Source organism: Numida meleagris, chromosome 2 (assembly GCF_002078875.1).
Source record: "Numida meleagris isolate 19003 breed g44 Domestic line chromosome 2, NumMel1.0, whole genome shotgun sequence".
NCBI classification, from domain to species: domain Eukaryota; kingdom Metazoa; phylum Chordata; class Aves; order Galliformes; family Numididae; genus Numida; species Numida meleagris.
This window is the reverse complement of record NC_034410.1, coordinates 28,471,856-28,494,427: the sequence shown is the minus strand read 5'-3', so window position 1 is coordinate 28,494,427 and position 22,572 is coordinate 28,471,856. Positions and strand designations below refer to the sequence as shown.

The window sequence follows — 22,572 nt, the reverse complement described above, 5'->3', positions numbered from 1 at the left end:
GGAAAAAAATTAATCCTTGCATATATATAAATTCTGAATGTATTGGCTGACTACAACAGTAAACCACAGAATTAAAAAATATTAAAAAAATACTCCAAGGGTATTTCATATACAGAACTACAGATTGCTTTGCATGTTGCTACAGGGGAAAAAAAAATGATTGTTGCTCTTTAAGACTGCTGTTTAATATTATCAGCAGAAACAATTTGGACATCACACGCTTCCAAAAATTAAATAGCCCTTTCCCTCACCGTAATGCATACTCCTATTAAAGTTAGTTTCTTTATAACATATTACCCAATAACACTTTAAATTTCTCTGTATGCCACAATTACTTTGGAACACTAATACTGTTTTAATTAACATATATCCTTGTTGGATGAGATGGACAAGTGAGGGACTTAAAAACCAACAAAACAGGGGTGAAAGAGCCCACTCCAAGGGAATGCATGCAGAGAATGGGTCCTGACATGGCACTGATACAGGTCTGGTCCTTGTGGTGGAGGACATGAATCACAAATTCAGTGGTTAGCAGGGAAGGTTAAACTGATTCTCCAGAGGGTCCCTTCAGCCACATATTTTCTGAACATTCAGATGTGACCGTTGCCTCCAATTCAGCTGGTTATTTTATATATCAAATGCATGGTCTTTGTATTCCTTTCATTATGAATAAATGACACTTTCCATTAGGAAAGCATACTATGATGGGTAGGTCAAGAAATTCAGTATTTTGTGATGGAATGGCTCAAATCTGCTGTGGCAGTACAGTGAGCTGACAGTCCTAATACACAAGAGCAAAACTTATTGGTCTGAAGGATGGGGAACAGAACAGATGGGAACATAGAGAATCCCAGATTCAAGTTTTGGGGCTGCTGCCAAGGGATCAGAAGTGCAGCAAATGATGCAGTTTTGAGACACTTTTACTTCACTACTGGAAAGTGCCTCTGACATCAAAATGTTCCCCAAGCATCATTTTGGGAAAAGACAGCCCTGAAAATGGGAAAGTACATGGGGATTCAAATTTGAAATCTTATTCTTTCTGTCTGATCTAGGCAGTCATATTATTTATTAAAAGCACTTGCTGGACGAAGGCTGCCCTTCTTGGGCAACTGTGCTGATCTTTCGTCCTCTAGAATAAATGAATTTGTCCACAACAGCAGCAGTGATATGTTCATATCTCTTGTTTTTGGGTATTATACTACTCACGTTGTATATACCAGCATAAGTAAAATGCATCTTTCCTAGTAAATAATATTGGCTCTGCTTAGATGAAGGGAAAATATGGTAGCTGCTGTACTACTACAGTATTTCTTGGTTTGTTTTATACATGATAAAATAATCATCAGAATTTCTTGATTATTACAAGCTTATCAGAAATTTATGGTAGCTGGCCTTGTTCAAGGAAAGGCTTAAGTTTAAAGCCAGAGCATCCACTACAGCTCATGGATGGCTACAGGGGTAAAGAGACAGTACTATATCATAGAATCATTAAGGTTGTAAAAGACCTCTAAGATTATCTAGTCCAACTGTGAATACATCAACTCCTATTGCACACATGAAACTAAATTCTGTTTGGAGAGCAGTGATTGACTCAGAGAAGAGCTTTGGTCCTCAGCATGCAGCTAGTTACCATCCAAGTCATGAAAATTTCTTACAAGTTTTCTTCTGCTAGATTAACACTATAACTCTAAAGTCAGAAAAATTATTTGCATATATTGCTTGAATTAGGAAAAAAGCAGTGATGTCCATATACTTTTTCGAAGGTGAGCGTACACAAGCATAGATAGACCAAGCAAGCAATGTGCCTAAGGGACGTGCCTGCAAATCAAATGATTTTTAGGCACTTTTTAAGCACATCAATTCAATTTAGGAGCATACTTGTAACATGCTTTCTCTTCCACAGTGGGTGGTAGTACACTTAATTACTGATTTTACTGCCCATAAAACGTAAAGCATAAAACTGTGCTTGCACATTCATCAAGCACATTCTACGTATGTTTCTGCAGTTAAATTGTGGGAGTAGTTATAATCTCTACTGATAAAAAGCTTGATATAGAAAGGCCACATCCTCCTGATAAATGTTAGTTTTAATTACTACTTTATACACCTCTTGGTGGAACAAAATTTATCTTTAATTATACATGTACTTGCTAAGATGATTACAAAAAAAATTCAAACTTGTCTCCTGTATTAGTCAGGCTTTATGGAACCAGAATAAAAAAAGAAGATAGAGATTAGCTCATTTAATAGAAAAGGTCAGCTTACAGAGTTGAAGACATAACTAGGAGAGAGTAGATGCTGAATTAAAGTACAGGTTTCTTTTAGATGCAAAGTACTTCCCCAGTTGATTTCTTTCAGTAGCAACCTTAATACTATTTAATCACCAGGACAGAATTTTTATTGATAGTAAACCAAAGGAACTTTCACAATCATAAAAAAAATGCCATAGAAAACAATATATTCAATTTTAGGTAAGGTTTTTGGTAAAATTCTGAACTTCTAGTTCAAAACTCTCTCTGTATTTTTTCTCTATGAAAAGGTGAGTAGCACAAATGGAATAGCACAGACATGGGCACATATCACTGAGAGTAAACATGGGATCTCTGTAAAGAATTTTAATTGTTGCTCAACATTTTTTGTCACTCTCTGGCTATTACATTACCGATTCTATTTATCTTTGTTTACCTTCAGAGCCTTCTTTTTGAAGCACCAGCGGGAACACAAGTGAGCCAAACCCCTTCACAATGCAGTTATTCACTGCAGACTGCACTGAGCAGTTGCTCAAGCTTACTCATGTCAAGACTGGCTGCAACTGCTTCTGTGAAGCTTGCAGGAGATAACAGCATCCTTTCCCATACTGCAGAAAGTTCACACCGTATGTGCATGGATCACCATCCTGACCACGTTTCTTCCTCCAGCATACTCCAGTGTGGAAGAGACAGAAAGGGTTGTCAGCAATTGTCACAACTTCATCAACGCCCCTATGCACAGTAGGCTTCTGCTCACCCTCCCTTTGTCTCAGGGAATCCACCCATACAGGCAAATCCAGCCTGCTTCCTCTGCAGAAGCAGAGACACAGGGATGCATTGCCAACTACTCTCTCCAGCCAGGCCAGCTTACACAAAGCAGTCTGTGTTGGAGGGTCTTCCCCTTGATTCTTTCCCACACACAATAACTCCACTGAGTGCCCAGCAGGCCCTCACCATCAGCAATGAACTTGACATGACCAGATGAGGGATCAAAGCCTTTCTGAGTCTTGCAGTGTGAAAGAGCATGTAAATGATACAATAAGAGCAATCAAGCAGCCATTCCCTGCCATTTTATTTGACAGGATGTTCTGATTCTTGTGTTCCCTTCAAGCCTATAATATTATGGGATGGGACGGAAAAGCATCATATTAATCTCAGAAAAAAAGGAGAAAATTTAAAAATAGCCAGGGTCAGAATGACAGCTTTTCCCCATCCAGGTATGTTTAGGGTCTTTGCTGAGCAGGCTCTTGTTTGAAAAACCTCCCCAGATTTCCCCCAGAGTCAGCACAGCTTGCTCTCTCCCTTCTGAGCCCCTCAGCATCAGGACTGCAGCTAGGGCAGGTAGTGAGGCACCCCTCAGACAGAGCAGCAGACATCTCCTTGCACCACTTGCCATGTCACGGACCTCTCTCAATGCATGGCCATGGGAGGTCTAGCTACTCACTGAAGTTAACACATGCTCTGTTAGCAGGCAGATTCATTCTATTCAGTAGCCCACTTCCCTGGCATGGCTTGATGGTTTGGAGTAGATTTACTCACATACAAGCAGGTATTCACTCTGCTTTGTCATTTTTCCCCAAGGTAGCATCACTGATGGCACTGCTTGTTGTTAGTGCTGAATGTTAGTTGTTGACCACAGTGAAAAGACTTCCAGATGAATAGTGTTGATATCACTACACACAAAGCAGTCAGAAAAAGTTTGTGAGGCTTTCCAATTTTGCTGCAGCAAGCAATGAAATTAATAGATATGAAATGTCTGAAATGGCCATGAAGAAATCTTGCTTCCCATTCCTGAACATTAACTGACAGAGGCCTACTGTATCACTCCTCAGCAAGACACCTTGAAGTTTCTGCTTAGTCTTCATGTGTATAATTACACTCAGATGTTAAAAAAAAAAAAAAAAGAAGCAGATCCAATAGACAGATGCAGTAATTTGAAACTTTTAGAGTGGGTGTTAGTGATACGTATGGATTTGCATTGGTTAGAAACAGGAAAGGTAACAGGAATACGAGTTAAGACGACTTTGGACAGTCCTGAAATTTAGAACAAGTTATTTAAATCTAAACCTATAAATAACTGCTTAATAGAAAAGGAAGTTCTCTGAAACTTAAATTAGCTGCAGCTTGAGAAATGGAAACCTTCATAGATATATATAGCGAGGCTATACATTAGCCCTGAAACTGTACTTGAAAACATTAAGGGAATAAGAAATAGGGAGGCAGACATTCACATTCTAACATGAAATCACTCCTTTGGTAAAAGTGTTTTGAAAGGGATTTGCACAACAGGAGTTCTAAACAGATTTGCTACCATTTAACAAAACACAAGTAGAAAAAAATCTGCAGCAGACATATTATTTGACCGAGGTCACCTCCTGGTTAAATATATATAGACTGGAAGGAGACTAGTCATTAAACCAAGCTGAAACACAAGCCAAGCTACAGCTTAAACTGAGAAACTCTATCCAATTAACTTTTCAAGAGATCTAAAATGAGGAATTAAGAGGAAGGTGGCTCCAGGACACTTCTGCCAGCACATCCTGTATCAGGACGCATAAATACATACACGCTCCATTGCTTGCATGACTTAACATCCACATTCTGTGCTACAAGGAGAGCATTTCAAAGGCTGTGAAATCTTGGCATCTCCATTATCCGGAAAAATTTTAAAAAGAAAGAATTAATTCAAAGTGTGAGGCAGGCAATAAAAACTTTGCCTTGCCACATCATCTTAAAACTAAGACCTGTAATCATACATACCTTGTCATACCCTCACGTCATTCAGGGTGTGGGACAAAATCTCACCCTTGACTGGTGCCTCAACTCAGTTACAGAAATTGGCCTGGAACCAGGACAGAACTGAGCACTTACACATGACCCACAGGCATACCTCAGCTGGCTTAACCTTAACACCACATCCAGCAGAAGTGAAACTCTTCATGTAGCCTGGAGGGGTACACAGCAATAGCACAAAGTTCACCCAAGAATAAAGAATATGTTCTCCAGTGACTCAGAAGAAATGATGGATGATGTCAATAGGAGTGAAAGCAGCCGGCTATGAAATTAGCAGACCATCTGTATTTAAGAACCTGATGCACTCCACCTGTCAAAAAGACAGTATGAACTCTGCTATCACCCACCATAACCTCAATGTTAAACAAGCTGATTTTATTCCTTTGGGAATTACAATATCTCCTGGTATTGTATCATGTAAGCTAAGATTTCTAACTACAAGGGTGAAGCTTTCCCAAACATTTTTGTGGCTATGTTATGACCTGCTGATACCCCTACATGCACTGCGGTGTGCACACACAGCATGGCTCTTCCCTGGCAGTGCCAGCACAGGTAGCGCAACCCTGTGTACACTCAGTAACAGTAAGACCCAGATGTAAAACTGAGTTGCAGACCCAAGCACCAAGTCCAAAATTTCTCAAGGATCCCTGATATTTTGTCCTGGAGTTCCAGGCGTAATAAACCAATACTTCCAAAAAATTTGAATCTTTTCTCTCATGTTTTCAACAATCTTCCTGTACTTGGAGGAGCACTTAAACTCGCTGTTTTACTCTTGGCAAAGTTCTGCTGTCCAATTTTCTACCAAGAGTAGAAGGCTCTGATGAAGCAGTACTTCTTCCATTTCATCTGTTATGCCATGGTTTTGCCCACCACCTTCTTATGAATTAACTTGTTTCATCTCACTGATCTCCCACGAGACTACCTACCTAGTTAAATCCCTGGTTAAAGAACTGACCTTGTGAATGATTCACACTTTCATTTAAAGCATTCTTCATGCTTTAGATCTTAGCAGACTGCATCTTAACAGATCTCCAAGAGTTAGAGACAGCACAGGCAATGCTCTGCTACACAGTTTCATTTGGGGAAGGGAAACCCAAATAGTTTCCTAAACAATTTTCATTTCTTTTGCATGAGAAATTTTGAGAAACTCTAACTTCTCATTCCCAAACAGATTTTTTTTTTTTTCAAAATGACAATCTGACACAGCAAAAATCCTATTTTTTTTTAACTGTATCTCAAATATTAGGAACAAATATATTAACATTTTCCAAAACATTCTTTGTACATCACTATAAAGCTGTTGTGTTTCACAGTAGCTATACACTGCAAAGTAACTTGTTGGGAAACTTCATTAGGATTTTTTTTTACTGGTAGTTGTAAAGGCATTTGTTGACCGCAAACAACTCTCTGGATTGTCAGTCTGTCCATTCCAAAGGGTTGAGTAAGTTGTAGCTTTGCAAAAGTTTGAATGAAATGAAAAGTGAATGAATGACAGTATCCTGAAAATGATTCCACTGTTATTTTGAAGATACACACTGTGCAGAAGCTGTGAACAGGCTATTGGCAGAGAGGGAGCAACTTCACTAAAACAAAGAACTAGTGCTATTATTAGAGCCCCCAAATACGCACTGATTTTTCAAAATATCAACATTGGTGCCAACAGCTAATGAGGAAAGAAGTATGTTTAGGTCATTCATGAGAGACTTTGACATTGACTTAACATGAACTGGAGAATAATGCAATCTTAAAAGAGAAAGATACAGCAAAACTAAAATGAGATCTAGGGTGGAGCTTTTATTTGCATTTAGTGTTATACCCAATTCAATTCTTGTTAGTAAAACTGCAGCCACATTCTTTGGATAACTCAGCTGCAAGCTATTGTTTAACTAGCACAATAAACCCAGCATTAACTTATAGTTGTCTCAGATTTGCTACCTGAGAACTGCATGAGGGTGGTTGTCCAGTACATTCAGAATGCAATACCATATTTCATAAACCACACACAAATAGAAAACAATATCAACCTTCATGAACAGAAATTAATCTCTGTCACTCATCTCTCATAATACTAAATTTCATTACTACAACCAGCTACAGCTGCTCTCTCCCCTTCCCTAATAAAACTAAAAGCAGGAAGTGTATTTTGATTATTAATTAAACAAAGCCACTCCCAAATTGCTATGGTGCTACAGAGCGGAGAGCCAACACCCAGAGCTGCTGCTGTGCCAGATTCCTCCTCACAAGCCCTGCAGGTCATCCTCAGCAAGACTCACCAGGTAGAAGTCAGTGAAACAAAGAAAATTGGAGCAGCATTTTCATGTGCTTGACTAGGTGGTTTTGCAGAATTCAGTTCCTGCCATGATGCATCTTCCGTGTCAAGGTGTTTCACAGAGGAAAGCTTCTATATAAACCAGTTTGCAAGGGGAGGTGAATTATTTTATTAAACCAGCCGATGCCGTCAGGAAAACAAAATGTGTTCAGTTTCAGATTGACTTGACACTGGCTTACCTGTACATATGAAGACATTTTTAGGCTCAGGGACTCCTAACAGATCATTAAAATTTGGGTTTAACCTAATAATTTTTAGAAATTACATTAAGATATATTAAAGAGAGTTGCATAGAGAAACTGGAATTTAAGTATATTTCAAGGCACGTACCACTTATCTGGAAATAATTTATTACATTAAACCATTTTTTGTCATTTTCCAGAATCAAAAGGAACTAAAAAGCCAGTGAGTAGTTAGGCCCTTGCTCTGTGAAACACGCGCACACGTGGTAGTGGTCCTGCTGAATTATCTGAGTACCCCTCAATATACGTAATGCCACACATTTTCACTGCACAGGCATTAACAAACACATGCACATAGACTCCCAGAATTCTTACAGCCTGCAAGAAAATAGTTAAAAGGTATAGCTACTTGCATTAAGAAATTTACGTCCCTAATGGGCTGGTTTTATTTCAAAACCAATCTGCTTGCTTCAGAGAGACAGCTGGAAAATTCCTATTATTACAGTGCATTTACACCTGAGTTTCATGGGCAGAGCAGTGTCAATCATCAGGAGGATAGTCTCCTAGTTTAAGACGTAGCTTGCTGCTGCTCACATAAGCTCTTAGGTTTTTCAGATGATTCCACTTTATTTAAGCAGTTATAAGAATGTTATTTATTAACTTCTGGAGCTCAGCCACCACAGTAAGAGCAGAAAGTGGGTCTGCTCTTGCACAGACGCTGATACATCGCAAACATCAACCAGGAAGTTCACAAGGAAGTACAGGTGCTGCAATCCTATTGGTCGATAGAAAGAAGAAACCTGAATGGAATGAACACCTTTAACAAAACAACAGTGAAGGCATTAGCTGGACGCACAGTCTTAATACTGTCATCTATGAGAGGAGAGAAGAGAAAGGTTTTACAGGAGAACATGCCTGAGGCCATGACTCCTAGCTACGGGCACAGCTTCTCATGTACGCAGGGATGTCATTTGCAACACCTGAGTGTTCACACCAAGCTCATCTAAAGCTGCAAGTTAATTTGGGCTCATGGGTGACACCTTTGTGTCTACCCTTCTAAATTTTGAAACAAAACATGTAGGGAGTTAGAATAGGTGGTGGTGCCTACTTGTTTGGACCAACTATTTGCCAGTTATTTGAAGAAGAAAGATAAAAGTTACATCAGTCATATAAGCTTGTAATGAAAATAACTAATATTCACCATTTTTTGCTTACAGATGAGAGAACTGATGAACACACACACACTAACATGCTAAGAGGAATTAAAAATAGCCCATTACAGGCCTCCATGCCTGTAGTCTGTTGGCAGAAGCACGTGGTACCCGCGGTGTTGTGCATTACTGAAGAGCATAGCCTCAATTATTTGCTTCTCTCCAGGATAACTGACATCATGTCCTTGAGTCAGCCATTCAATATCTACATCTTGTTTGGACTCTTTGCTTTTTAGTAAGGTATTTAGCATTTAAAAATCTCTATCAGTGGAGGGAGCAGCAGTCTGCATTGAAAGAGTATCCCAGCACTGCTAGCCAATCCACCAAATCAGCACCACAAAGACCAATCAACCATCGACAGGTACATTCCTCATGCTGCTAATTTCCATGCCCCCACCAGGGCAGGAAGCAGGCCACAGGTTATTTCCGCTGGTGCCACCTGTGGAGCGCAGCAGGCAGCCAGTACCAGCCAGTCCCTGCTTGTTTACTCTGAAGCTCCAGCAGCTGCATGGCGTGCAGCAGGAGAGCAGGAACTGAAGTCCCAGCCTGTTGCTGTTCAGAAAGAGCTCTTGCATTCAACTCTAATTCAAGTAGGATGTCTACATGCTTTTCACTAGAAAACAAGATATGGTACCATGTTTCATCTTTTCCTTTCAGACAGGTTAAAAGCACAAGTGTGTCCTAACAGACCATTGGCATAGCATCTATATTATGCACAATTTTACATATATATAGCTTCTTGTGCGTCTTTAAATGCTCTGCTTTCAGATCATTCTCCCTTCTCCATCTTTTCCACTCAATTTCATTGGTGGTCAGACCACCTGTGACTTGATCTTGTGTCTAATGGAATCTTCCAGTGGTGCAGCTGGATACAGGAAAAAGCTGGATGGAGAAGACCACATTGCTTAAGCTCATTTCTATTTCAGCCACTCTCAGCTGCCAGAATGACCTCATGGGGAGGGAGAAGAAATCAAACTTGCCTGCTCTGTCCCACCTGAGTATCTGTGTTAAGCATGGTTGAAATTTATCTCAGCCTGTAGACCACTATAAACGAAGTATTCCAGAAGATTCAGGATAGCGTTGCTTATGTCAACTACAAAAAAAAAAAAAAGTTTTGAAGGTATGAAAGGATTTGAATGTGAATGAAGACAGAGCCTCAAGAGACCAGCTGGAATGGGGACAGCAGGAGCGTGGTAACACCCATTCTCCTATCAGCTACCTGTGACTGATACTGCTTGTTTAGTGTCACCACCTGAGGGAGTGTGCTTGCCATTTCCAGGCAAAACGTTTAAACAAGACGTTAAGTACACGTATCCTTAAGTTCTTCTAATTGGCTTAATTAGCCAGCTAACTATTCTGATAGGGATCTTATAACAACATTTCTATAATATACGACACACACAGTGGTGAAACATGAGCATCTCTTGGGTAAAATTGAATAACTAGTCATTACTGTTCCAGCAATAGCAACCTAATCTGTGACCACACTATAGCATCCTTCTATTAATTTAGCTTTTATGTGGCAATAGGTCAGCAGTAGCTGAGTGCAGAATATGTCTGAGCTCAATTAGAAGTTCACCTTTGTACTATTTAAGCTTTCTCTCATATATGCTACATGCATACAATCATAAAATCACAGAATTTTTGTATTTGAAAGGCATCTCTAGGAATGATGTAGTCCAGTTCCATCTGATCAAAGCCAGGTCAGATGGAGCAGCTCAGGCCAAACCCAGTTGAGTTTTGGACAGATTCTCCAACCCAAGGCTGGAGACTCCACAACCTCTATGTGTACCTGTTCCATTGCCTAATCATCTTAACAATAAAATTAACAAACAAATGAGGATTTCTCTTACATTTGTATTGACATTCCTAAATTTCACTTGGGCCCATTTCATCTTAATCTGACACTTGACTGAGAAGAGTCTGGCTCTTTCATCTGTACTTCTACCCATAGTATTGATTAATAAAAAACCTCTGAGACTCCTCTTCTGCAGGCTGAAAAGTTCCAGCTCATTCACCATATTTAAGACGATTTTCTAGATTTGCTGCAGTATGTCCATATCTCTCCTACAGTGTGGAGCACTACAGAGCTCCAGATGTGGCCACACCTTCCTAGACCTGCTGGCAGTGCTCTGCCTAACACAGCCCAGGGCTGCTGGCTGCCCTTGCTGCAAGGGCCTGATGCTATCTTATGTCCAACTTCTCGCCCACCAGGACCCCCAGGTCATTTTGGCAAAGCTTGTTGAACCCCTAGGACATGGCAATGCTCTACGTTGAACTTCACGAGGTCCCCACCAGTCCATTTCTCCAACCTGTGAATGTTCCTCTGCAGGGTAGCACAATCATCTGGTCTATCAACCACTCCTCCCAGCTTTGTGTCACCTACAGACTTGTTGAGGGTTCACTATTTTCATCCATTAATGTAGATGTTAAATTAAGTTGGGTATTGACCTCTCAGGTACACCGCAAGCCTCAAGATGGACCTTGTGCCGATCACAGCCCTTTGAGACGCGCAGTTCAGCCAGATTTTGGTCCACGTCACTCTCCCCTCAGTCCTTACTTAATCAGTTTTACTATGAGGATGTTATTGCAGACATATCCCATGTCTCTCACTCAAGGTAACTGCATTTTGATACATTTCTGACTGAGGGAATGGCTCAAACTCCCTCATGATGGATGATCTTTGAGGAGACACCATCCCGCTTCTGAGCCAGCATGCTGCACAAACACTCCTTCCTTAGCAAGAAAAACACAGCAGTGTACTGGTAAGGTGTACTAGGAGATTACTGGCAATAAAAAAGCTCCTCTGCAAAGAAAAAGAGGGGAAGACTCTCTTCCCTGTGAGACAAGTTATTTTTGCACTAAGTGGGGTTTAGGCAGGGAGAGCAGTGAAAAATCCAGAAAAAAAAATTTACATTCGTACAACCAGAGAATGCAAAAAGAGGAAAAATTCTGTTATTGGCATTGTCAGGATCTGTAGCTCTACAAGGATTTTTACAGGTGACCTTGCTTAAGACCTTCTTAAGGTATATGAGATATATGTCTCTAATGTCCCTACTGTATTGGCAAATATGAGATTATTTCAGAAACCAGCACAGATGTAGATATATAGGCAATCTTCAGCGTATATTTATATAGATGAGCAAAAAAAAAAAAGGGGGGGGTGGGAAATATGAAGTTTGAAGCATTATGCAACAGAATGACTTTTCTCAATGGGAAGACAAACCAGTGGTCTATGACACGTCATTAAGATACTGTATAAAGAAAGTATATTGTTTCAATATTTGCCAACAAGAATTGTAGTAAGAAGCCTTCAGAAACAGTAGGAACTACCTAGTAGCATGAACCAGATGGAACAGACTGCTGTGTAATTGCAAGGTTCATGTTATAAACTGTTAAACAGTTAAAGGTCAGACGCAGGATGAAGATACTCTTTCCAATGCCCTCCCTCTGCACGACCACTGAATAATGATCATAAGATCCAAACTTTGTTGAGCCAGCTCTTGGAAATCTGACAGCAAAGCTATCCTCCCACCTCTCTAGGTAACCCGTGCCACTGTTACACAATCCTTCTCATGAAGATGATTTTCCTGATGTCCACTATGAATCTTCCAAGCCACAGCTCATGGTCCTTATACATTGTTTTATCATTCACAACTACCAGGAATAGTTTGGAACCATCATCTTTGTAACACTTACTGACTGCTATTATGTAGTCCCTTAGCCACCTCCTCCTCTTCCACAGTTCAGACAAAATCAGCTGTCTCCTCCCTGAATTTTAGTAGAAGAGTGAATTTGGTGGTGAGGGGAGGGAATTTCCCAAAAAAGAAGACAAGAGGAGAGGAAGAAGGAGAGAGAGAGATGAGAGAAGGTGAAAGCACAGAGAGTTTTATCATCTATATAAATAATCTAGAGGGTCAGTTTTAAAATTTTGTAGCAAAATAGTAGACTATATTCAGGACTCAGGAAATGTGACTCAGAAAATAAGAGTGCTCAATCCCAGACTCAGACTTAACTTTCATAAACAAATTGAATTTTCCAAACAAAGATCATCATCCAGATCAGACTGAAGCAGAGGCAGAACAAAGGGTACTGTGGCATGGACATGGTGGGGACATAGTGTAAAACCCAAAACATAACAACAGTGAAACCCGCAGCAGAATGGCCACTGAACCTCTAAGGAGGAGTGCCGTAAAATAAAGTCATCCAAGTGATTCACTGCAACTTCACATTCTGTGTTAAATGCACAAGCCAAGGCAATGTCAAAAGTTGGGAAAAGAGAGAAGCATCTGTGGACCACATCATGCCAGCCAGTAGTGCCAACACCATTGCAGCTTGCACAGCTTGGGGAAAACAACCAGCAGCACCAGTAACAGAGAGGAACTCCGCAGAACATATAAGCTCCATTGCAGAGGGAATGCTGACTAGGATATTAGCTTGAACACAGAAGTAATATTTAATGATGTGAGATTAGCACACAAGTAATAGTGGGGCTGAAAATTATTTGTGTTCCTTCGTCATCAGGTTCATCTGAACTTTCACTATTGGTACACAGCACTCTAGGGCAGACAAGTTTGCTAATCAGTGGGGAAATACATTCAAAAACAACAACAGAAGTAAACGAGGAGGGAAACCTTCATTAAGAATAAAGATAATCCTCTCCATTACTACTTGGGGACCAATTCTGGGAGTCAGAGCTGGCATCCTGTGTTTCTTATTTGTTATATCGGTAGCCACCTGTCAGACACATTTAGAAAAGAAGAGCACATACTGGTACAGAGTTGTATCCATTGTAAGAGAGACCGTTTCTTTCCTTCAGTTGATTTGCAAGTGGAGTTTTGCATATGAAGTGTTCCAGAGAAAAAAAAACAGAAATTTTCATCAGTGCACAGAGCACTGATACTCACTGGAAGTCAAAATCTTCCTATCTTTGAGGTAAAGCGTTAGGAAAACCAAATGTTCTGTGTCTGGGCTACAGATAACCAAACATAAATTCAAAATAAGAACACTGAATACAAGAAGACAAACAGTGATCTCAGTAAGGTGGCAGCTCTGACCATTGAATTACAGATGTTACGGCTAAGCTGCTTTCCTCATAGCAGAGCTTATCACCCAAGGAGCAGGGGAGGCAGGTTTTAAAAACAATTTATACTACCAGAAAAACATTAATTAAAAACCCTTCATGTGATACCAGGTGCAAAATTGAGCTGTTCAATGTCCCAGAATCCCCCCACCATCCATGTCTATTACAGCATAGTAAAAACAGAAAACTGTTAGTGTACAGATTCAAGCAATCCTGAAAAACCAAACATCAGATGATCAGACTGGAGAGGACTCACTGACTTGAATCCCCAAATACAGAATTTTTTCTGGTTTTAAACACAGCTAATTATTTAAATTAATTAATATGCATTTACTTAAAACCAAATACAAGAATTTCAGACATGAAGCCTTGCCAGTCGTAATCAACTAACCCAGTTAAGAAGACTAGATAAACAGTCTTCTCCATAGGCTGAGGTACACTCCTCATCCCAATCCCTCCTGCTAAAGAATCTTTCCTCATTCTTCACTGAATATCTCATTTCAAAGTCAAATCTAAGTTTCTCTTACCATATACAAGGTGAACAATTAAGTTCCATGTATGCTGAAAACCCTGAGGCTCCTTGGTAACAGATCTTGATAGCTTCCTTACTGTTGTGAGGGAAGGGCACTGAACAATACCAGTGCAGGTGTATTTGCTATGGCTGTTCAAACCACGTATGGATTTTAACACATCATTCAGCAATGCTTTCCAGATATTCTGATATTTCACAGCTCAAAACAGCGTATAAATGCAAGAACTGGTTATGTAACAAATCCTCATCTTTATCCGAGGCTATGCTGAAGATGGTTCATTCCAGACTACTGACTTATACCAAGTGATGCTGACTTGTATTATAAATTTGCATATTCAAGTGAGAATAATGTCATCAGTGTCCTTGCAGAATGGCATTTTGTTTTGAAAGCAGTGATCAAAAGGCCAGACACCTATAAGAATGCAATATTTTAAATTCTAATCATTTCTTCTGCTACCCAAATTTAGAAGTATTACTAGTAAACAGCGAGTACTCCAAGTTAATAGAGTAATTCATTCAGAGGTGTTTGAGCTTTTTAAATTTAGGGTGAAAGGTTTTCCAGAAAAACGATAAGGCAAATGTCATCCAAGCAGCTTTCAAGTGAATATATATATGTACACACATATGTATTCTATTCAGTTAATGTGGTTAAAGCACTGACAAAAGAAGTTTGACCAGTTCTTGAATTAACGTATTCTACGTTCAGTCACTGTGTCTAACAATGTGCCACTGCTCTGGCAGCACTGGAAGCTCACTGACTCCCGGATACACCATTCTCTTGCTTTGACTCAGAGTATTTCTAGTGTGTTATTGCCATTTCATTCTTCACTTTCATTCCTCCTACATAAAGCATTTGCTTTTATTCTGAGCGATAGATCATATGACTTGGAAGCATGTATTTTTTATGAAATTAAGAGAAACAGCTGAACTGAATTCCCTGTGCTTCTGTGAGGTCTAAAACTTATTACAAAACATAAATATATATATATATCAGCTTCATAAAATGATTTTAAAAGGGCTATAATACCAGTGTCAAAAGTGTGATGATTTCTGTGTAACACGATGAGCAGGGCTACCTACAGACCAAATAAATGAAAATCAAAGGAAAAATCCATTTACTGGCTTTGTAAAGACATTAAATATCAGCAGTAATGGCATCTTTACAGCAAAAGAGGAAAACCTTCTGAGATAGACCTGCTTTGTTTCAAGTTCCCCTGGAGTAGTTAGGGCAGGATCTGGTCACCAACACACATCAAGCAGCCTGGTCAGGACCCAGGTAGGGAGCTGTGGGGAAGGCTGAGGTCCCCTTTCTTCATTAACCCAGCACGAGGCTGGTTTAGAGACATGTTTAACAGCTCCTTTGAGATCACCAGTCTTGAGATGATAGTATAGGCCTTGTGATAGTTATGTTTGAATGCATCTAAGGCAGGAGCCAAGGTGTGTACACACACTCAGTTTTGAGAATGTTGTTTTAGGCAACATTCATTTTTACTCCAAGAGTGAGAGTAGAAGCCTACATTCTCATTAGCTTACTTAACCAGAGAATAACTAGAACTTCCATTACCAGCTTAAAACTGCCAGATGGTACCAAGTGCAGCCTGAAAAGGCAGTCAGTAAGAGTGCACTAAGCTATGATTAAGAATTGTCTAAGACCAAGATTTCAGAAATGGGTACCCGATCTTTGTCTCCTATATCTGCACTGAGATTAAGGTAGTAACCTGACTGTCGAAAGCTCAGACATCCACATGTGGATCCTGGAAACTTATTTTGGTGAATGTTTTAGAAGAAACCACATGGATGTGCTTTGAATACACAATACTGAAGTTAACAAAATACATCTCCAGCTCTTCAGAGAAAAGTACCAGAGCAGAAGCATGAATTCATATTCTCTCTCATTTTATTCCTTGATTAGACTGTACATGACATAAACCACAAAGAAATGGACATTACAGTGACTTCCCTGGGAGGTGGATTTCACCTTTTTGTAACTCAAGCACCAAGTAAAGCATGGTATTGCTGTACATGTGAAAGTAAAAGCAGCTTCTTCCCTGCTTGAGTTCAATGTCTCGCTTCTGCACCTCATTTCCTAATCACTCTTTACAAAAGATCTTTTAAAAGTGATCTGAAGCACTATTTTCCCTTAAGTATACTCAGAAAACGTGTGTCATAAACAGCCATCAGAGAGACTGTGGATCTCAGATAGTAAATTCACATACCCGATAGATTTCACTCATCCAACTGAGTAATGCTCAGCCCTCACTGGGAACCTGTAGTTTCAGCCCCTCTAGAACATAGGAGGCCTGCACCTAGCAGAATGCAGTATGGTTTTGGCCAGTTGTGCTGAAGGCCCTTTCGCTGCGCTGAAGCAGGAGCTGGGTAGGCCTGGCAGCACCTGGACAGACACCAGGGAGAGAGCTTCCTCGTTATATGAGTGTCTGAAACCTAAAAGTGATGATTTCCATGATGTATAAACATCCACACAACTGATTAAACTTGGAGTTTGAGTTAAACTCTTATTTAAGCCTCAGCTTATGAACACAGTTTATTCTTGTAGCTATCAAATACTTTCCTGTCGAGAGCTTTATAACCTTTCTTTCACACAAATAACACCACACATGTATAACATATACAGTTAATTACCTAATTAACATCTCAAGCTCTGAGTCATCAATTTAACTTTTTCAGAGGAATAAAGGAACAGTGACCCATGTGTAGTTTCCAGCCAATCAAAAAAAGACAAATCACTCCTCAGGCAAATCAGGAGTCTCGACTTAAGCTTACCTGGACTTGGATCTGTGCCAGCATTTTTAAATCACCTTTCCTAAACGTTATAAAAACTCTCCAGAAACATCTCTGTGCTTTACAGTCGGTGCATGGCAGGAAAGCGTGGTGTTAATTCATAACAAAATTAATCCTGATTGCTTCAGTAGGTGAAAGATTGGCAAGTGTAGCTCTTTGGGAATAGTATTCAAATTCAAAGCTCATGGGTGGAGACGGGGTGTGCAAAGGTGCATAAATAGGCAGGAGGGAGCGTGGTGCTCTCAGTGTGACCGGGAACACCTTCGCACCCCGGCAGGCACCTGGCTGAGCACACACGGTAAGGCAACACTCACTCTTTGGAACAGCCTGCATAACACCAGGTACCTGGGGCTGCAGCAATGGGAGGGAGAGGCTGCAGCGTGGGCACGGCACGGCTGCCAGCCAGAAGGACATGCAGAGATGCGCTATCTTTGCAGGTTACAGGAAGCAGGAGAGAAGGGGCTTTAGGGGGCAGAAAACTAAGCAGGAGTGCACGCAGCCTTCCTAAGGGGAAGTTTTCAAAGAGGAGGTTTAATGTTTCTGTCTTGGCTTTCTGCACCAGTAACAGCGTAAACTTTGCCTAGTCTTTGACTTCCTGGTCATCCAATACCTTCCTTTTTTTTTTTTTCCTTTTTCTTTAAATAAGCTTTACTTCCGCCACACAGCTACAGCTAAAACAACTGAAGGCAGCCTTGAAAATTCATTATGTTTAATGTAACTTCATTCAATTTTCTTCCTTGCCAAGGAGACTTTTCTTGGGATGGGTAGTCACTTGCAAAATCCTATTCCATGCCCTTGAAATCCACTCTGGGGATGCCTTGATTTCTATTGGACACCCAGCAGTTAAGAGCACTGTAACACTGATGCAGATTCAGCTAATGCCTCCTGCAGTTTTTACCCAGAGAAATGAGTTTATTTTCCTAGACTTCCCATTTTCACTGCCTGCATTTTAATAGCTGTCTGTTTAAGTTTTTGCATGAATGTTTTGAATTTCCTGAATTGGTTCTGGAATTCCTTAGGTCTTCCTACCATCCCCAGTATATTGGTATTTCAGTTTTCAGGAAGAAGTTCAATGAGAAAACGCAGGGTCATGCTAAATTGTTTTCCCCCTTCAAAGCACCCTAGCTGAAATGCTGAGGATCTTCCATCAGTCATGCCCCATCATGCCCCCATGCCTCAGAGTCAGGTGCAGGAGAAGCACTCTGCTTTGTGCTGCTTATACTGGCAAATTGCACTTTGGTTCTCACCATTCCCCACTCATTCTATTATGGAAGCTACTGCCTTTCAGGATTAGATTATGCTAATTAGAGAAGACAGGATGTGAAGTTTCAACAGCAGCATTAGGCTGTGTCTGTGCTAATGGATCACTATTAAACCTATCTTAGACTTCTACATCTCCTTCAAGTTGCTCTTGTTGCAAAAGGGATGAAGAGCCCACATGAGTTAATTTGCCAGCACTCACGCTGTCAAACTGTCCAGTTACTTTAACAGTGGGAGATCCAGAGAGACGTGGGAGTTCATTAGGACTTACAAGTACTTTTGAAATTGACAAAACTCTGTTGTTTTACTGAGCAAACCCAATATATGAAAAAGGAACAGAGAGAAACTTACACAGGTGCACATCTTAAGAGGACCACAGGTCAAATGGCATGAACACAACAGAAAGCAGCCAAATCCTTCATGATGCTTTGCAAAGCAAACCTCTCCCTTCCCTTACACTCCCCGGGGCCCCCACCTGGAGCAGTTAGCTGACTCACCCAGCTGCATACCTGACCTCGGCTGTGCTTCTGGCTGCACCTCAGAAGCAGCAGCAGGGAGGCACGGAGAAATGAAGGCTCTCTTCCTCCTCCCAGGAGAAGCCATGGAGAAGAGTTACGTGTCCGTGTTCCTGCTGCTCATGGCCATCTCCTGTGTTCTGGCAAAGGATGTAGGCAAGAAGGAGTCGAAGGAAACTAGCACTAAACCAAAACTGCCTCAGACACTCTCCAGAGGTAAAAACACCTACATACTACAGATGGCACTTGTATGTATGAGTGTTTTTCCTACCCTTTCCTCTCCCCTGGGCAGGTTGGGGGGACCAGCTCATCTGGACGCAGACGTACGAGGAAGCCCTCTTCCGCGCCAAGAACAGGTAGGGCGCCCCCGCGCTGCGGCGCCCCCTGCCGGCCGCCCCGCGCGCCGCCCCGCTAACCGGGCTTCTTCCTCTCCCCAGCAACAAGCCCCTGATGATTATCCACCACTTGGATGACTGCCCACACAGCCAAGGTAAGGCTTCGGCACAGAAAAGGAAAAAAAGGTAGCACGCTTTGTACCACCGCGCTCGCTCTTTACCACGGAATAAAACAGATTTCGTCATCTCTCAGTGGAATGGACTTAAAAATTTTATTCGCTGTAGTTGTAAACTGCAAATTCTCGCGTTCTTTCTGTCAGTTTGCTTGAATTTTCTTTTCTAGGGCAATATTGAAGGGGCTTTTTTTTTTTCCTTTTTAAATATCATTCCTCATTGCTTTCACTCTAGCACTCAAGAAGGTCTTTGCTGAACATAAGGAAATACAGAAACTGGCTGAAAAATTCATTCTCCTGAACCTTGTGGTAAGTGTCCCTTTCACACTTCAGGTGAAAGCAATAAAGTTTTATTTCCAATTATGGCTCTTCTAGCTCTAAGTAGGCAGTTTTATAGCTGGGATTGGCTAGGAAATATGCTCAGTGCTGGAGCATAACAGATTTAGTAACAAAGCTCTTTCATCTCCAGCTCTCATAACTACTAAATAGGAAGGAATTTAAATTTTCATGTAACACTGTCATTAACTGTTATCATCAATTCTCAGCTCTAGCTGCTTAAAGATTGTATCCCAGGCAGTGGATTTCTGAAACGGTTAATGTATTGCTTAGCCTGCATGATGCTGAGCGTAAAGAAGAAAACAACCATGTTACATGCAATCTTGACTGGGAACCTCATCTGCTTTCTTCCAGTATGAAACCACAGACAAGAACCTTGCACCTGACGGCCAGTACGTCCCTCGGATTTTGTTCATCGGTCAGTACCTCTCAGATCACAGCCCCCCATGTATTCACGTGCACATATCGCTAACATCACTCTATAAACCTAGGTCACAAGGACCATTTTCAGCACAGAGCACAGCAACTGCTGTTTAATTTCTACCTTTATTCTTTCTTAATAACACCTGTAGGCTGAAAGCAGTCTCAGTTTGTGGAGTTATCTCCTGCACTATGCAGTGACATGGGTCTAAGGCTGATTAACAGAACAGAATCAGACCTACTCCATCCCTAAGAAACCTGAAGATGCATTGCTTTACACAAAAGGACAGTTACTCCGTAGACTGAAGATGTGTTGGTTATTAGTGGAAGCAGACTTGTCTTACAGGAAAACTTAGGAAGCAAGCATTAGTGCAGGAAGGCTTCTTTTACTTGAAGGTAACTCTCATGCTCTGCAACTTTTCTCCATCTCTTTTCCAGATCCTTCCCTGACTGTGAGAGCAGACATTACTGGAAGATACTCAAACCGTCTCTATGCATATGAGCCCTCTGACATTTCCCTGTGTAAGTAGTGTGTTCTCAAAGCAGTCACATTTTTCACGACAAGAGATAGCACCAGGCATTATACACTGTGCACCCAGTGCTTGTGGAAGTACCGTTATCCAACACAAGTAGGGGTAGGTTTGGGAAGGGTGTAACTGCATGACTTACTGCATCAGCTTGTCTGGTTATGCTTGGCTGTACAAACATTCTGAAGACAAGCGCAGGGGGGTTCAAGCTCAGAAGAAATGAAAATCTATTTTCATATTCATTTTATGAGGTGTTAAAAAATTTTTATAAAGCCCAACATCTCCAGGTTAGTGGAGTGCACAAGATGCACAGTGCATCAGATTCATTATAGCCATTGGCTTTTGGGCACAGCTTTAATAACAATGACATTTCTTTACAGTAACTAGTCACTAGCAGAGGGAGTTGCAACAAAAATAACATGCATTAATATTTCGTTTCTAGTGTATTCAAATATGCAGAAAGCACTGAAGCTGCTGAAGACTGAGCTGTAAGGAGAAGGAGGATGCCCTGAAAGACCACAAAGTCTGGTTTTCACCTCTTCTCCACTCATTGACACTGCTGAAGAGACTATTTAGTGATATTTAGTGATGCATAGTGCTGGTTCATAAACATAAACTCTAGTTTTATGTTAGCACTTTTGTACAGGGCAACATTTTTAAAAGCTGGAGGCTTTTAATTTAAGACATACAGGAGAATACTGTATGACCCAATTGTACAAATGATTTTTTTTAAGTAAATCCATTTCAAGTGTTTACATACAAAATGTTGCTGTGTTTTTTATTTCTCCCTATTATCTACCACTAGTGAAGTAAAATCAGTATTACTTATATCCTCAGCTTGTTACATTCCATCAAAGCGGCTTTTGTTTGCTGTTTTAGCAGCTCGTAAAGGTCCATTCCTTGGCATGTTTTCTCTTCATTCGTTTTCTTGTAACAGCAACCTATGCTTAGCTGTCATTACCAGTCTTTTCTTCAGTCAGAAAACAAGTGCAAACCTTCTACCAAACTTTACTACGCTTGCAGTTAATTGCAAGGTAACATGCATAATGCCTGAGAGAGGAACACATTTTCAAACACAGAAAATCATCTGAGATTGGAGGATGTGATTGTTCATGTGTGGTTTTGTTGTTTTGTTTTTAAAACTGGCTGCATCTGAAGTGATTGGAGGATCACCATTTCTACATACAGATCTTTTCTAAAAGAAGTTAAAAACTGCTTCTCTTAGAAGATTCTTGATTACGCTAGAATTCTGTAAAGCCCTGAAACTAATAACAGGAGAAATTATATTTGGTGAGTGTACAGTTAGTTTCCAGATTGCATTATGGCTCGTGATTGCTTATTTACAAGCCCAAAATGGACAACAGAGGTTTAAACAGAAATAAACCCTGCAGTTGAACACCATGCAAGTTAGCACCACCTTAAGGCTTTGGCATCCTCTAAATACAAATTATTTACAGAGGCACCAAGCCAAGTTATTTAAAATTAAATTCAATTTCTTCAGAAAATTTGGGGAATTATTTCTGAAGTGTATACGCTCAGTAAGCTGAAGCGCACAGGATGAATAGGGTTTCCTGTGCACGGGATTTCTGCAGTTCCACTAGGCCTATATAAAGACTTTTTGAAGTGTCTAAATGTAATGCTATAATGGTACAGAAAGTACAGCAATAGTAGCCGGGTGGCACAATGCTAGGCAGCAGCAAATGAGAACAAGACCCAGCGCAGCAGCTGTGTAAGCAGAAACAAAGGAAGAAAAACTGCTTACCTTTGGAAGGCCTCAGGTATGCAGGGATCTCCACCAAAATACCCTCACCTCCACTGCCAACACTTA

At 40.7% G+C, this 22,572-nt stretch overlaps 1 protein-coding gene and 1 long non-coding RNA gene across 2 annotated transcripts in view; one reads left to right on the top strand and one right to left on the bottom strand.

Moving 5' to 3' along the window:
* Positions 1-17,293, bottom strand: part of LOC110394996 — a 115,914-nt gene extending 98,621 nt beyond the window's left edge. The window contains exon 1 of the long non-coding RNA XR_002436089.1: positions 17,161-17,293. This is a non-coding gene — a long non-coding RNA (uncharacterized LOC110394996). The remainder of the gene's footprint in view (positions 1-17,160) is intronic.
* On the top strand, positions 17,344-21,499 carry AGR2 (anterior gradient 2, protein disulphide isomerase family member). The gene is made up of 8 exons (XM_021389075.1): positions 17,344-17,476; positions 19,032-19,169; positions 19,246-19,309; positions 19,391-19,443; positions 19,697-19,770; positions 20,152-20,215; positions 20,656-20,739; positions 21,187-21,499. The coding sequence occupies exons 2-8, from the start codon at positions 19,040-19,042 to the stop codon at positions 21,234-21,236; spliced, it is 519 nt and encodes a 172-aa protein (XP_021244750.1). The 5' UTR covers positions 17,344-17,476; positions 19,032-19,039; the 3' UTR covers positions 21,237-21,499.

Bases quoted from the DNA above. Each gene is read 5' to 3' on its own strand.
- AGR2 (XM_021389075.1), top strand. From the start codon at position 19,040: ATGGAGAAGAGTTACGTGTCCGTGTTCCTGCTGCTCATGGCCATCTCC. The intron at 19,444-19,696 runs GTAAGGCTTCGG...CTTTCACTCTAG, and splicing joins TGACTGCCCACACAGCCAAG to CACTCAAGAAGGTCTTTGCT. The intron at 20,216-20,655 runs GTCAGTACCTCT...TCTCTTTTCCAG, and splicing joins CCCTCGGATTTTGTTCATCG to ATCCTTCCCTGACTGTGAGA.